Source organism: Paecilomyces variotii, assembly GCF_004022145.1.
Source record: "Paecilomyces variotii strain CBS 101075 chromosome Unknown C8Q69scaffold_6, whole genome shotgun sequence".
NCBI classification, from domain to species: Eukaryota; Fungi; Ascomycota; class Eurotiomycetes; order Eurotiales; family Thermoascaceae; genus Paecilomyces; species Paecilomyces variotii.
In genome coordinates, this window is record NW_021167145.1 from 458,078 (window position 1) to 474,341 (window position 16,264).

General features: G+C 49.6%; 4 protein-coding genes across 4 annotated transcripts; all 4 read right to left on the reverse strand.

Annotated features, from left to right (window-relative positions):
• Positions 1–4: 4 nt before the first annotated feature.
• On the reverse strand, positions 5–1,777 carry C8Q69DRAFT_403033 (FAD binding domain protein; the record flags this gene model as incomplete). Its single annotated transcript, XM_028627983.1, has 3 exons — positions 5–462; positions 535–1,307; positions 1,365–1,777. 3 exons carry the CDS (start codon positions 1,775–1,777, stop codon positions 5–7), a joined length of 1,644 nt encoding a protein of 547 aa, XP_028484614.1.
• A 1,274-nt stretch (positions 1,778–3,051) lies between these two features.
• Positions 3,052–5,225, reverse strand: C8Q69DRAFT_403541 (Hsp90 protein-domain-containing protein; the record flags this gene model as incomplete). Its single annotated transcript, XM_028628006.1, has 2 exons — positions 3,052–4,890; positions 4,968–5,225. The coding sequence occupies 2 exons, from the start codon at positions 5,223–5,225 to the stop codon at positions 3,052–3,054; spliced, it is 2,097 nt and encodes a 698-aa protein (XP_028484615.1).
• A 3,960-nt stretch (positions 5,226–9,185) lies between these two features.
• C8Q69DRAFT_276944 (NTF2 and RRM domain protein) lies at positions 9,186–11,263 on the reverse strand. The gene is made up of 3 exons (XM_028626861.1): positions 10,858–11,263; positions 9,745–10,788; positions 9,186–9,685 (listed from the first exon to the last, which is right to left on the reverse strand). Exons 1-3 carry the CDS (start codon positions 11,164–11,166, stop codon positions 9,386–9,388), a joined length of 1,653 nt encoding a protein of 550 aa, XP_028484616.1. The 5' UTR covers positions 11,167–11,263; the 3' UTR covers positions 9,186–9,385.
• A 2,015-nt stretch (positions 11,264–13,278) lies between these two features.
• Positions 13,279–13,724, reverse strand: C8Q69DRAFT_444926 (hypothetical protein; the record flags this gene model as incomplete). The annotated part of the gene is made up of 2 exons (XM_028629029.1): positions 13,279–13,569; positions 13,677–13,724. 2 exons carry the CDS (start codon positions 13,722–13,724, stop codon positions 13,279–13,281), a joined length of 339 nt encoding a protein of 112 aa, XP_028484617.1.
• Positions 13,725–16,264: the final 2,540 nt, after the last annotated feature.

The following is a 16,264-nucleotide window of genomic DNA, read 5'->3' on the forward strand; positions in this document are numbered from 1 at the left end:
TCGTTCAAAGCAAATACTCCCTCGCCCCAACCACCACACTCAAAACCCCATACACCCCTCTCAACGGCCATATCTCCTTAACCCATCCCCAAACCCGCCTCCCCCAACCATTATTACCTTTCCGTCCATCCACAGCATTATTATCATCCTTAACCCTAACCTTCTCCCACAAATCCGGTAGATATTCCGCGTGATACTTCTCCCTCAACTTCCGATACGTCTCTCGATCGTATATCGCCCAAAACTCCTCTTCTGTATAATATGTATGGGCGTATAGACACTTCTGGCCGCCGAGAGAATGGACTTTTTGCTCTAGACGGCGATTATAGGCTTTGAATTCTGAGGGAGAAGATGAACCCCAGGGACAGGGGCCCCATATTCCGACGTTGATGGACTCGGGAATCAAGCTAGTATCAGTATCTTCTTGTTGTTCGTTTCCGTCTTGGCTCCGCGGACGAGTCTCTTTCTCTGCGTCCTCGGCAAGAATAATAATAGGCCCATACCCCTTCTTCCTCTTCTGGTTATTTCCAACACCGCTCGCTCCTTGTTCCTTCAAGGGACAAATCCATAATGGATAATAACCAAATTCCTCATGGAGATAGTCCACGAACTCATCCAATTTGTCACTGGGTATACCCACATCTTGAATGATGTATCGTTTCGCGAGACCGCTTTTATGTAATGCGTGATACATGACGCGTGTGTGCATGAATGGGTCTAGGACCCAACGTGTGAAGGCGTTGAAGGGCACAAGGAAGTAAGAGAAGGAATATCTGCCGCCCCAGAAGGCACCGCGGTCGTAGCGGAAGAAATAGTCTGTTGTGGGGATGAGTTCGGTGTGAAGAAGAGAGGAAGATGATGTCTTCGATGATGATGATGATGATGATTCTGGTGACTTAGGATAATATTTGGTGAGTACATCTTCAGCATGTGTATAGAACCATGGATCTTGCGGACGGGTGAAGTGTTGGATCGGGAGGCATTCTTCTTCTTTCGTTTTCATTTTCGATACCGACGACGTCGATGATGATGAGGAGGAAGACTCCTCCCTATCAGCCAGGAAGCCAGCACAAACCACACCCCTATCTTTTCCGAAAAGTATCCCATCGAGATACTCATATTTCATATCCAATGCAACCTCATTGATTTTCTCTCTCATCTCTTCCGCGCTAGAGATGGGGAAATAGCTCAATTGCACAAAGGGCTTCGCGTCCCGTAGCTTCACCTCCAGACATGTCGTGATACCTAACGTTCCAAACGAGGATGCTGCGCCGTAGAAGAGGTCTTCATTCTTCCCTTTTCTTTCCCTTTCCCCTTCTTCTTCATCTTCTTCTTCATCTTCTGAAGACGCAGAAGCCGGATACGCCTCCACAATCTCCCCATCGGCCAACACCATCTCAACCCAACACACGATCCGATCGAAAAACCCATACCGAAACGAACTACTCTCACCACTCGTCCCTGCAAACCCACCCCCGACAGTAATGCCCGGAAACTCCATCACGACCAACGGCACCAGCCCCTCCTTTAAACAAGCCTTCACCAACACGTCCATGGAAACATTCGGTTCAACGAGGGCTGTCTTTTTATGGGCCGTGTTCGTGATGCGGAGAACGCGGTTGAGGGAGCTGGTGTCGATGGTGTTGGAGCGCGTGTAGGAGGCGCGACGAGTGCTGCTGGTCGTCCCGTGGTATATATGGAAGGGCAGTTTTTGAGAAGAAAAGGATTGGACTTGTTGGGAGATATGGAGGACGGTGGCATTGTGGTGAGGATCCATGGTAGTGGATTTTGGGATTGATAATTGATTGATTGATTGATTGATTGATTGATTGATTGGGATATTCTCCTTGGCCCAATTAAGTAGAGGTAGGTGTTGGCTTTCTTTCGTAGAACAAGCTCCCCTTAAGTCGAAAATAATGATCCCACATACAAAGCTATGAGCTATGGTTTGATAGGAGAGTCAACTTTCACCTTCCTACCGAATGGGATGATACTCGCGGTCACGAGACCAGAGTGATAATGAATACAACTCACCAAGAGGATGTTAAAGAAACCCAGAGGACATTCAGCCGCAATGATTTCTCCAGCCAGTTCAGTCTATATAAACAGTATGGACGCAATTAGGATATCTGACTAGGTATTCTCTCTCAATGAGAGAGATAACAAACAGATTGCTCGACCACCTAGGTAGGTACCTATCTAGTGACGTCTTATACGAGCTAAGTGATGATACACTCAACCACGCTCTTCAAAAGAGAAGATCGATGGAAGATGGGCAATGGTGTAAATGGGATTCGATATACAGCTCGATCCTACATGATAAATGAGCTCCAAGAGGAGATTGTTCTCGCCAAAGCTGCTTATCAAGGGACAATTACGTATGCTGCCAATGCCGACCCCACCGGTAGATGCGTGCAGTAGTTAGTTATTTAACTATCAGCCAATACTTACTAAGTAGTTCATTAATGTATAACTATATACAGTTCAAGTGATTTTCGTATTCTTATATGCTTACATTATATCCACTGATGCATCTACTCTACCTAACTGCATTAGAATCGCTGCACTCAACTTGAACTGCGGAGGCGGCGGAGCGGAGACATTTTGAAGCGCTTGACGTAACCCTACTTCACAACCTTGGGCTTGAGCATCGCCTTGCCCACAATATAAATGTTCTACAGGATCTGATGTCTTATGGGAAAGAAATGTGGAAAACGTAAGTAAATGCTTTTCATAATCTACCTACAGACTCCGTCCGAATCTTCCGAGAGCACTTTCAATCTCAAGAGGCACGGAGCTCTCATGAACCAGTTACACACCAGAGAAATGAAAGAGACGAAGCACTGGAAAACCGCTCGAAACGCCGCGTGACAAAGCACAATCAAAGGCTCATCCCCTCTCGTTCCGAAAACAAGGCGCTCAGAGTAAGAACGTCTGAGGCGACAGGCCGAAACATTAGGTAGAATTAATAAAAGGAAATGAAAACTATAGGAAATTCATGAAACCAGTAGATGTTACACCCATTTCATCATATCGCATGGCAGACATCATTTAGTCAACCTCCTCCATGGCGCTCTCGCCGGTGGCCTCGGCGGCAGGAGCCTCCTCGGTCTTGGTCTCGGCCTCAGCCTCCTCGTCGACATTCAGGCCGAGAGAGACCAGCTTGTGGATGCGCTCAGCGAAGCTGGCAGGCTCCTCAATGGTGAATCCAGAGACCAGCAGGGAGGTCTCGTAGAGCAGCTGAGTGATTGACTTGACGGTGCGGTCATTCTCACCGTCAGACTCAACCTTCTTCTTGAGCTCCTTGATGATGGGAGACTTGGGAGAGATCTCAAAAGTCTTCTTGGAAGACATGTAAGAGCTCATGGAAGTGTCACGGAGGGCCTGGGCCTTCATGATACGCTCCATGTTGGCGGACCAACCGAACTGGCCGGTACGGATGGCGCAAGGAGAGCCAATCAGCTTGTGAGAGACAACGACCTTCTCAACCTTGTCACCAAGGATGTTCTTGAGGCTCTTGGCGAGACCCTCGTATTCCTTCTCCTCCTTCTCGCGCTCAGCCTTCTCCTCGTCGGTCTCCTCGAGCTCGAAGTCCTTGGTGATGTCGACGAGCTTCTTGCCCTCGAACTCCTTCAGCTGAGTCATGGCGTACTCGTCAATGGGGTCAACCAAGAACAGAACCTCGAAGTTCTTCTGCTTGAGGGTGTCCAGGAAGGGAGACTTCTGGACGGCCTTGAGGGACTCGCCAGTGATGTAGTAGATGTTCTTCTGGTGCTCCTGCATGCGGGTGATGTAGTCGGTGAGGGAGGTGGCCTCGTCACCACTCTTGGTGGAGTTGAAGCGGAGGAGCTTGGCAAGAGCAGGGCGGTTCTGGGAGTCCTCGTGGATACCGAGCTTGATGTTCTTGCTGAAGGCAGAGTAGAACTTGTCGAACTGCTCACGGTCCTCAGCAATCTCGTTGAAGAGCTCGAGACACTTCTTGACAATGTTCTTCTTGATGACCTTCATGATCTTGTTCTGCTGCAGGGTCTCACGAGACAGGTTGAGAGGCAGGTCCTCAGAGTCGACAACACCCTTGACGAAGCTGAGCCACTCGGGAATGAGGTCGGTGGCATCGTCGGTGATGAAGACACGGCGGACGTACAGCTTGATGTTGTTCTTGGTCTTCTTGGTCTCGAAGAGGTCGAAGGGAGCACGCTTGGGAACGAAGAGGATGGCGCGGAACTCAAGCTGACCCTCGACGGAGAAGTGCTTGACGGCGAGGTGGTCCTCCCAGTCGTTGGAGAGCGACTTGTAGAAGGCGGCGTACTCCTCCTGGGTGATGTCGGCAGGGTTACGAGTCCAGATGGGCTTGGTCTTGTTGAGCTCCTCCTCCTCGATCTTAGACTCCTTGACCTTCTTAGTCTTCTTCTCCTTCTTCTCCTCCTCCTCGTCGACCTCCTCGACCTTGGGCTTCTTCTCCTCGTCCTCCTCCTTCTTCTCCTCTTCCTCCTCCTCGGGGACCTCCTTCTCGGTCTCCTTCAGGACGTGGAGGTAGATAGGGTAGGAGATGAACTCGGAGTGCTTCTTGACAACCTCCTTGATCTTGCTCTCGTTGAGGTAGTCCATCTGCTCATCCTTCAGGTGGAGGATGATCTTGGTACCACGGCCAAGCTGCTCGCCCTCGGTGTCCTGGGTGATCTTGAAGGTACCACCGGCAGAAGACTCCCAGACGTACTGTTCGTCATCGTTGTTCTTGGAGACAACGGTGACCTTGTCGGCCACGAGATAAGCGGAGTAGAAACCGACACCGAACTGACCAATCATGGAGATATCAGCACCAGCAGTCAGAGCCTCCATGAACTGCTTAGTACCGGAGCGGGCAATGGTACCCAGGTTGTTAACCAAGTCCTGTCATTCTCTGTTAGTCCACTGCTCTCCCCACACACACACCTCTCTATATGAAAGGATTCCTGTTGGTTACTTACCGCCTTGGTCATACCAATACCGGTATCGCGGATGGTCAGCGTTTTGGCCTCCTTGTTGGGGATGATGTCGATACGGAGGTCCTTGCCCGAATCGAGCTTGGACGGGTCTGAAAGAGCCTCATAGCGGATCTTGTCCAGAGCATCGGAGGCGTTGGAGATCAGCTCTCGCAGGAAGATCTCCTTGTTAGAGTAGACGGTGTTGATGATCAGCGAGAGCAGCTGAGAGATCTCAGCCTGGAACTCGAAAGTTTCCGACATGGTGAAAGAAGTGTGTGAAAAAGAGGGGGGGTATCTAGAGATATGATTGCGTTAGCACTCGAGAATTTGAAAATCTCACTGCTGCTGCTGCTGCTGTTCGTCGAATTTATTTAAATTCTCGTTGTGAGGCCCAAGCTCCTGCGACCGACGGACAAACAAATGACGGAGGCAAAACCACTTACAGAACGGAAGAGAAATGTGGAGGAGGATGTAGAGGTGAGACAGAGGTGGTAGATATGAGAACTGCACGGCAAGCAGATCCAAAGGATATGGAGGATGATAGTTGTCTGAAGAAAGAAGAAGAGGGAAGAGTCGGAGAGGGGAAGCCCTTTTGTTCTTGAAGCAGCAGCAGGCACAAAATTCGACGGGCGCTAGAGATGATTCTACAGCGATCCAGCGACTTCCACGCTCTCCGCCATCCGCTAAGCCGCTTCGGGCATGCTCGATTGTTGCCTCCAGCGACATTATAATTATTAGTATAATAACTTGCGCTTCCAGCGTGTTCTACCGCCTCCAGGAAAAGTCCCGGCTGGCCACCAGTTCCTTCGTTTCCACGGCCACTGCAACTCATTCCATCCCCAGCAAGTCGACTCCCCGACCAGCGGTTCAGCCCTCAAACAAACCTCCAAAGAACCCCTCCAAAAAGCTGTCCGCTTGCTGCCCCTCCATCTAGAACGTTCCGCTCCACCAGTCACCGCCGCCGTTGCTGGGCCACCGCGACTATCCAGGCGCCGCCCCGAGCTTCGGCACAGACTCCGTTCGCGCTCCGCCTTGTCATTCCGCCAGAAATTTCTAGACTATTTACGGTTATCTGTTGATATGTATGGTATTCTTATCGCACGTGTCGTGGAATCTACGGTACTAGTGATGGTAGCATCCCCGGGACCTGCGATACTTACTTAAGTAGGGGGTGGCGCAAAATTGGGAGAGGGCAGGGACCTTGGTAGCTAGAAGTGCTTCCACTGTCGAGGGTGACCCTGCGTAAGGATATAGTATGCTATTATTCTTGGTTACTGAGCTTCATGGTTTCTCTTCTATTTCGGTATAGCCTCCTTCTGGGAAAATTCTGCCAAAGGTGGTACTGAGCAGAGTAGATCCAGACGCAAATGGGAATGCTAAGTATACATTAATTGAGGGTAAGATTCCAAGCGTCGAGCAGATCAATTGTTTTGCGTTGTTTCAAGTAACCACTACTCCATAATTAAATAAGGCGCAGAACTTATTTCCCTTCTTCTTGGCAACATGCACGCCTTAAAGGTCTGGTTTACATTTTATTTCCTCGCGTTTACGGGTAAAAAGAAAAAGCTGAAAATCCCAAATCTTTATCTCACTCCGTCTCTTGTAGCAGCTCATAGAGTCACTAAGAACCTCTACGCAGTGGATAAATCAAGAGAGAAGGCGAATCTCCTACCTCACTGTTAAGTTACGCCGTCTATATCTATATTGAATAGAGTTGGCTTAAAGGTCTATATTGGATATACTAGTATGGGACGAGAGCCCATATACTACCCGTATATCTAGGTAGCTAACATCCTTTCCCCCCGGAATAAATCCTCATTAGAATGTTAGACTGTCTGGGTGAGAATGAAGAACCTGCCAAAAAAAGCACGACATTAAAAGATGGCAACTATAGCAGGCTGGAAAAAGGCTTTGTGGAGTCCTTGGAATGCTTATCCATATTACACCTTTCCTATCCCATTATGTCCGACACTCGACAGGTTCCCCCTAAGTATTCCTTAAAGACAATCTTGGCAGGCTTTGCGTTTCATGCAGAACAACTCCGTTAAGATTCTTCACTTCCATCAAGTCTCCCATCGCACTCTACCAATTTCTATCCCATAATTGCTGTATCACTTGGATATACTTCTAGGCATCCCCCTCTTCCACCAATTACATGTGGAAGCAAAGCTTAGCCTTGAAGCTTGGCACGCGCAGGTACCAACGCGTGGGGCCATACTTAGGACAACGTCTTCTCATGTCGCCTATGATGCATAAGATACTGTTGTCTGAATTGCATTATCATCTTTCGATCAAGTTTCATCGTATATATAGTAGGAGGAAAATATCATATCCGCTGTTCCCCTCTCTCATGGCCAGCGCTTATGCATGTACATACCTAGGTACACAAGCTCTAAACCGTCGATCATCAGATTTATCTCGGCATTTGGCGAGATCCAATACCTTCGACAATAGCACACAGAGATAGTTGCAGTAAGACGTTATCCTCCTGGAATTCGACAAACTCGGTCTATTTGTTCTGCTTGTCAACGTTCAAGGACACTCCCGAATGGCTCTTCTACCAGCCCAAAAGAGTCTGTTATTCCTTTGCCTTGTACAGCAGCAAAGTAGAGTCAGAGAAACCACTGCTGGTGAAAATACAACCTACGAAACCTAGTCAATAATCGCTTACCCCGCCAAGTAGGATTCAACTTCTAGTTAATCCCCGCTTAATATTTCGGATTGACCCCCAAATCGAACGTAAACAATTATGCTCAGACTTGAATGGAGATCAATACTTTATGACTCGACCTGGGGCCTCAGACCACAATAGGACTGTCAGTACCAGGATAGAGCCTAATTTGATCCCGACAGCAGCTGCGAGAGTTCAGAAACTTGCTGGCTACACTTAAATATCGTCTGCAAAAATGAGCGAAATAGACGAGGGAAAGCCTCGCTGGAAAAAAAGTGGCCATTGTGAGCGGCTCTAGCTCGGGAATCGGTGCAGCAATCATCACCCAATTTAACTCACGCGGCGCATACACAGTCATTAACTATCCCTTGTCTTAGAGATGAATCAGAGAAGCTCATTGAATCATTGTTAAAAGCACCTGCAATTTCCGCGGAAGCAGACCAGGCAACCGTCTCGGGGCCTCGGAAACTGGTACCTAGACGCGACAGTTGCCAATTGGGGAAATATCGATATATTGATTCAGGGGGGGGGGGGGGGGGTTGGCGGTCAATAATAAACCTTTCGAGGAACAGATGTTGGTCGGTGCGGATCTAGCAGCGCTGAAGCATCCTACGAAAGGCAGCTCTCGAATTGTTAGTTAACATTGCATCGATATCTTCGCGTGTTTCTGTTTTTGTACTGTATCATGTTCCCTTGGCGGATGTCCAGCACATAAGTATAAAGCCCATTTTGGTCATGAGGTGTTTTCAAAAGGGCCTATTTGATAGCAATTCGTGTTCCTATAGCAGCATTAGGATGGACCTGGCTGTCTATATAATGACTGGAGGATTTGATTCTCTTTCTCGTTTCAAAATGAACTCGGAGAGATTTTCATGCATATGACCTATCTGCTAAAGAAACAAAAGTATTCGCTCGCAGCGGTCGATGCAACTCGACTAGAATACTCATTACCGCGTCTCGAGGATCATGCTCAGAAAACTGCACTTTTGAAGTTCAGAGGTAAAACATGATACATCACTAGTTCATACATACATACAAAGTGGACTAGATAAAAGATAAAAACACCTGTGAAAGAAAAAGAGTAACGGCTCAAGGAGGAAGGTATTTTGAGGCGAGTTGCAGAATTACGTTCATAACTTCAATTCTAGGCAAATACGTCCCTTGTGTTCTCTTTGCTGGTCATGAATTCCAATTGATTGCCACGACTCCGTTTTTCCATCCTAGCCACCCCCAGAGCGATGCCTCGGAACAAGAGGACAAGCGCATAATTGTAAAGGAAAAAGAAAAGTCCCAAATCCGAAGAAAGGGGGGAAAAGTGAAAAAAAGAAATAGGAGCAGGAAAGGAATACATAGAAAAACCAAAGTCATCAATTTACAGACCCTGAAAATAAGAAAAGGAATAAAGACGGGAAATGTAAAAGATGAGGACCTTGGGCTCGCTATGCTGGAAAAATACACGTCAGAGAATCGAGAAATGACAGAGACGGAAGAGTCGCGCATCGAGAACCGAAATAACAGCAAGGATATGATAAGAAATAGCACCGAGTAGGAAATGAAGAACTTTTCCAACCGCTAAAATGCGAGCGTGACACATAGTCGTCACATAACACATGTCATTAAGAGGATATGGGAGTGGCATCTTCAGGCAGTTACAGCTCAAATCGATGCGCTGAATGGGCCTATGTGAAGAGCATCCCCTGAGGTGAAACAGGATACATCATGAGAAGAGGAGCTGAGCATGATTCAGCGTTTAAGCGGCCTGGGCCTGGCTGCGGCCCTTGGGAGCGACGTTGCCTCCGCGGCCACGAGGAGCGAAGCCACCGCGGCCAGAGTCGCGCTGGAAGCCACCACCACGGCCCTGGCTGCCAGCACGGTCTCCACGGCCACGGGCACCGCCCCGACCAGCACCAAAGTTAGCGTTTCCACCGTAAGCGTTAGAACGAGGACGGCGCTCCTCGACAACGATCTGCTCCGATCCGATCTGGTGGGGATTGGCAGCAACGGCGGCGGCGTATCCAGCAGGGTCGGCGAACTCAACAAAGGCACAGTTCTGCGATAATTGTTAGACATATTCTAAAAGGAGATGACAGAAATTGGGATATATATTACCTTCTGGCGGCTGACGTCGAAGTACTTGATCTTTCCGTAGCGCGAAAGAGTCTGTTTCAACAGACCGGCATCGACCTTCTCGGTAACGTTCTTGATGTAGGCCAGAACATTCTGCTCCTCGCCGGCGCGGGATTGTCTCTTACCGTGGTCCGCACCAGCGGTCTGCCAGCCGGAACCGTCGTTCGAAGAAGGCTGGCTGACTCCTTTCTCCGAGACAGGGGCGGAGGGGGTAGCGGGCTGCTGCTGCTGCTGTTGGGGCTGTTGGGGTTGCTGTTGGGGCTGCTGCTGGGTTTGCTGCTGGGGTTGCTGAGGGGCGCTCGCAGCAGCAGGCTTGGGCGGAGCAACGGGAATGACAGGAGTAGCGACTGCGGCGCCAGACTTAGATGCGATATTGGCCCAGGTCTTGGGGAGAGCAGGGGCAGCCTTCGCCGGGGCAACGTTCTCCTTCTCTGGAGAAGGTGTGGTGCCCTTGGCAGGAGCTGCAGCAGGCGTAGGAGCAGGGCTCTTCGGTTTCTCTTCCTCAACAGCCTCTGGCTCAGCAGGAATAGCTTCAGCAGGAGCAGCTTCGGCTGGCTTCTCTGGTTCAGCGGCGGTCTCGGGAGCCTGAGCAGCGACCTTTGGTACTTTCTCGTTTTCGCCGTTGGTGGCAGCCTCCTCAAGCTTCTCGTCCACGACATGCGCCGCAGTTTCATTGTCCACCTGCGCCTCCACAGCTGGCTTAGAGGTCTCAGCCTCGACTTCCACGGGAGCTTCAGCAGTGGCTTCCTCGTGGGTATTGGTTGGCTCAATCGCGCCGGCTTCATCGGCCACGATCTCCTCCTCCTCATCGATGAGGTAACGGAAGACATCGTTGAGCACGTAGTAACCGTTTGGCTGCTCAGCCAGCACGAAGGTCTGAACGAACTTGCGCGAAGGTTCCGATCGGTTGGAGATTTCACCAATGACGCAAACCAAGATGTTGTCGAAGGAGGCCTGAGAGTCGACGTTCAGAACGCGGACCTTGCAGTCCTGGAAATCGAGCTGCTTAATCTTCTCGTGGATGGCCTGCAAAGGGAGCAGGAGTCAGCATTACTCCGGAGATATCCGCTTTTTAGGGGCTAAAGGGATACACACCTTCTGGCCAACCGCGACAGGGACAGATTCGGCCTCAGAACCGGAGACGAACTGCGACCGCCGAGAGTAGAACAGGTGAAGCTTCTCTGGGCTGCGGCTCAGAGTGGTGTAGTACTGCTCCACGAAAAACCATCCGACTTCGTCCTTGGGGATCTCATTCTTCTGGGTTTCGTTTGTTTGCGCACTCATCGGGGTGGATGACTGTGCAGGCTGGAAGTTGGAGACATGGTTGTGACCGTAGGGCTCGGTGGCATACGCGTGATGCGCAGCATAGTTGCCGTTGACAGGAGCTTGAGTTGTGTCGGCCATTATGGAAGGTACGTAGGAAAATCGTCTAATGTATGGAGAAGAATAGGTCGAAGAGCAGTATGGGCAGGAAAAGGTGTCTATGCGGTGCTGTCGGAGACGAGTCTAAAACTTTTTCTTTCGCTTGAAGACGAAACTTCGCAGCTGGTCAGTCGCTGGCGAAAATGCGCACGCGCACGCACACACCCAGAGAGAAAGAGAGACAGGCCCAAGGCGTCAATACGTACAATGCAAAATAGGTGATGTACAGATGCGGAGAGTGGAGAAAAGGATATCTCTCTTCTCAGGTCAAAGGAGAATCTGGTAGTTTGAGGGGGAAAGAATCGGGTGATGTGCGGCTTTTCGGGATCTTAAAGGCTTGCAAGAGATTGGTAAGGCTTGTTAGGCGCTGGAGAGAGCAATGAGGACGGGAGAGCAACGCAGAGAGACAGAAGTCAGAGTAGGAGAGGGGAATCCCTTGCGGCGGTGGTAGGAGAAAGATGAGAGCTGGAGACAAGGTGTAGCGTGAGTAGTGGTGCTGGGCAGAACGAAGCTTCCTGGGAATTCGCCTTCAAGTCGGGTCAAGTTCTGCTCGGTTCACTTCTGGTGCGCGCGGCTCTTTTAGTGCCTAGCTTGACCTTGCAGCTTCCCAGGGACGTTCCCTTTACTTCTCCAATCCAGGAGCAAAAAAAGAGCAGAAACAGCTTAACGATACCTCTTTTCTTTTCTCTTTATTGTTCTTTCTTCTCTCCAGGGATCTCCATGTGGTAATTGCAGTACCATTATTGATGGCTTGACGCCCTCTGTGTGATCTCGGATATACTGTTTCTCCGACATGAAGCCCTTAAGTATGTCCTTGATGGCCAGCTCATTGTCTCTTGAACAAGGAAGTCTTCCTTTTCAGAAACCGACGTCCTTGTAATGGGCCAATTACCGAATATAGGAGATTATCTGTGGTACTTCTCCAGCACGTTGCCAGAGCGACGGAGACTACCTACCTGATCTAGTCACTAGGTCTTACTCTAATAATTCTAATACTAGGTGCATGTATGATATCATCCCATGAATTTATGCAGCTGATACAGAAATGCCCTACTAGATAAGTTTTCAAGCAAATGCCATCAAATTAGCGGGACAGGACGCAGTTTCCCCCGCTAGTAGTGGTTCCTCCCATCAGAAACGGCGGCCTAAGAGTGAGTGGAAAGGCGGAATCTCTCTCGCTATATTGAACTGGCTGCGTTCAAAATCGTACTACATATATATATACGTGGGATTTCTGTCCTAGAAACTGGGTATGTATGATTGCAGGTGTCGCTGCCTCAGCACTCCAAAAGACGTTGAGGTTATTTCCTTGCGGCCAAATGAACAAATGCTGCATTTTTCCACTTCACACAGAATGCAAAACGTCCGAGAGAGGTAGTTCAATTCCCTTCATAATCCCAAGAACTCATCGAAGCCTTCCTCATTCTCTTTATCCTCTTCAGTTGCCATCGAAAACTCCTCTCTGCGAATGCAACATATTCGATCGTATTGTCCGATGTCCAATCGAGTCACCCAGATTGTATAAGCCAAAGCGGTGTGAACGAGTCTGAGGAGCCAATGGAACCTAGACTTGTCATCGGGGAGTCTTGTCTGCTGCATGTGAATGATGGCCGCCACACAAAGATACTAAGACTCTGCTCGGGGATCCGCAGTGTACAGAGATTATCAGTTTCTATTAACAGCTAACATTTAGAGTAGCAGACATGGTAATCAAATCCAGACAATGTGTCCCAGTACATGTAAAAAAGCGGTCGAATCGGGGTAATCGCAAAAAAAAAGACGTCAAAAAGAGCTCATAAAATGCAGCAGTATGGCGGAACGGATTTCGCAAAGAACGTAAAAGACATGACTAGAGTATCTTCTCGCAATAACAAGGCATGAATCTGCGGCCTGACAATGCCGCAGTACTAATCTGTCAATGTGGTGGCGGAATATTGCGTGAACATGTCGACATGTCGAAGGAGATCACCGCGTACATCACAGGTCGGATGTACTCTGGAGAGTCGACGTGATGATGACTGTTGACGGCAACCTGCCTGTCGCATAGTGGGGGAATCAAAGGTCGGCGTTCGCTCAAGCATCTCCGATAGGAAATCAGATTTGCTTCTCATTCAATAGCGGTTTGCGCATAACCGCGTCCTGGTTGGTCATCCGGCGTCCAAGAGAACGCTCAACCTTTGCGCCAAGGGCCAGTTTGTTCAAGTTGGCGGCCTTCTCTTCTGTGGGAACGAAGCGTTGCTGGGTCAAGGGCTTGTTCTCGAGGCGCTCGAGTCCGTCTGACAACTCCTTGATATCGGCCATCTTGGGGTCACCGCTGGGCAGGGTGCGATCCGAGTACGCAAGAGAAGGGCTTCCGCTGAGGGTGGAGAATCTCTGAGAATTCCGCTGCTGTGTGTCAGGTCCGGTGTGGCAAAGAAACAGAAGCGTAGCAATGTCTTTCAGACGTGCTCTAGCGGAAGAACTGCGATATCTGATCGAAAGACACGACTTACAGCTGCCATAATCGGCCTCTCCGACTCGAACGAGGGCTGACGAGCCATCTTTTCTATCCGGCGGGGTAGGTTGGAAAAGGATGAGAAGCGGTAGGAGCGGTGTGATGCTCGGTGCGCAATGACGATCAGAGGCTAGAGGGTCCTCCCCTATTAGACACGGGATGCTTAACCTCGGAGGAGGGGTGGTAAATGTACGGGCGATGTGCTTACCGTGGGAAATTAGACGATAGCTGATCCCTGATCGATTCGAGAAAGCAGGGTTTATGTGAGACGCTGAAATGACTGCACGGTGATACAGTTGGAAATTGTAGGAAGGAAAACGACGGGGAAAAACGGCGTCGGGGCGATAAAAACGCAGGGGACGTGGAGAGAGTTAAGTCACAAGTCGTATGAGATCGACAAGTGATAAAACCAACAACAGGCCGAACAGACGCCTCCCGCGCACGCAACAACGATATTCCTGCCTAATGTATGTATAATCGGCTATAGGACGAAAATAGCAGTGCGGACGACGAGTGCAGACAGGATCTAAAACAGCGTTTGCAGTCCCAACAACGGCGAATTTCTTCAACTGTCACGAGCCCGAGCAACGCGAGTCTGTAACAGTGTAACGGCTGAGAAGGGTGGGTCAATCAGAAAACAACCGGAGGATTGCGCTGGTGATGGTGGAGATGAAGGGTTCAGGGCCTCTTGAAGGCCATCGTGCCATCGAGATAATAGAGAACGGCCGTTGAACCTTGAGAGATGCGACCTAGTACAGGGAGGGTTTAGACAAAGCCTCCAGGGGCTTTCAGTTAAGGCAGAAGTTGTTAAAAACTTAAGGGGTTCCTACAGTGGAGGTCCAACCCTTGCCGGCGCTTTGCTTGCCACGTGCAGCTACCTCAGCTCCCGCCACGCGAAAGCCCCTGGAAAAACCGGTGGACCATTGTCTATCATTTCCTGTCCAGCCCGAGCTGATATCAATTATCCTCCATGTTAGACCAGATCACCGCCGATCGAGGTCAAAGACCCATGTTGTGCAGATGATATAATAATAATAATAGGTACTGCGGTCCCCAATCCTCTGTCTTCTGCGCAGGAGGCACAGGTTGATCTATCAGATGGAGTACAGACCGCGATGTGCCCTTAATAATATTTATCTCACAATTGTCTCGAAGAAACGCATCAGAAAGAAGAGGAGAGTGAATTCCTTGGTGCCACACCTGCATAGCGCGCTTGTTATCACAAATCCGGGGACTCCGGAGGAAGGCAGATGACTTATGCGCAGAGCTAACTATCCTTCAGGTCTCCTGGCTAGGGTAATCATGGCTCTCTTTCCCCTATCCATGCTGTGTAACCCCCAATGCGGGAAGGCCTTTAGCTCGCCCAGAAGAATTACTATACATATCTACTCCGTACGGAGTACATCTACGGAGTCCCAGAGGTCCCTGTGAGGCTGAGAGCAGTCCGTACTTCTGCTGCAGAGTAAGCACCCGGGCCGACGAGCTTGTTCTGTTGAACAACCTTCCGCATGGTATTCCCTGTCATCCACGCGGGCCATGGATTATGACGATCACTTGCGGGCTCGAACTAATTCATCATCAAAAAATCCTTGTTTTGGGGCCGCGACTGACTGCCGTCCCCGATCTCCCTTTCCAGACCTGGACGTCAACCGAGCAAGAGATCATCGCAAAGGTTGACGACTATCTCATTCTCACGTCATGGGGACTCCAGAGGATTTGCTTCTCGAACAACTGAGATTCTCTTGATACTGCGCCACTGTCTTTGGCGATCATCCTGGGATTTGCTTTTATGGCGCGTCTGAATCTTTATGAGATACCATATACCTCGGGGCACCGTACACCCTAATCTTTCCCTGGACGTCTCGCACCCATAAATTTCGTGTGGGAGTGGGCTTCGCCCGTACGCTAGAAGGAAGTATAAGATCCCGAATCTCGCAGATGCTATGCATATCGAGTGCTAAGCGTTATGTGCCTCTGTGGCCTGTCTCCCAGTCTGCTTAGCTCTTAAACCGGGTTATCCGGTGTATCTACTCCGTATACTCCGTGGAGTACTCCGTAGTAGCAGATCGTTCCCTCGATCAAGACTACCAAAAGCATCAGCCTGGAGACTTACCCACAAACTTGACACAAGGTGGATCAACAGGTAACGACTCCAGCAGTTGGATGTCCTGGCTGTAGAACAAAGAACCAAGCGTCATGAAGAGCGTCCGTGTTCGAAACGGCAAGGCTTAACTCTGAAACACGGGGTCGATTTTAGTGCCCGTTGGAATGTTCCTGGCGTCTTCTTAGCCAGCAGTTGGGCCATCTCTAACACACAGGTCCCCCTCACTGATCCAGACCAGCGAGCAAGAAAGCACAGCCTACGGAGTCCGTACTACATAGAGTACTTACCTCTTTCATATACTCCGTTGATCCTTTCAGGTGACGAATCATGCCGAATCACGTCTAGACCCAGACGAGGAAGCCCGCAAGATATCCATGGAAAATATTGATGGTCAAGTATATTCTCCAGAACAGTACTACCATAATCCAAAACGACAAAAAATAATAACCATTGATCTGACTATCCGTGCTGCTCTGGAAGTT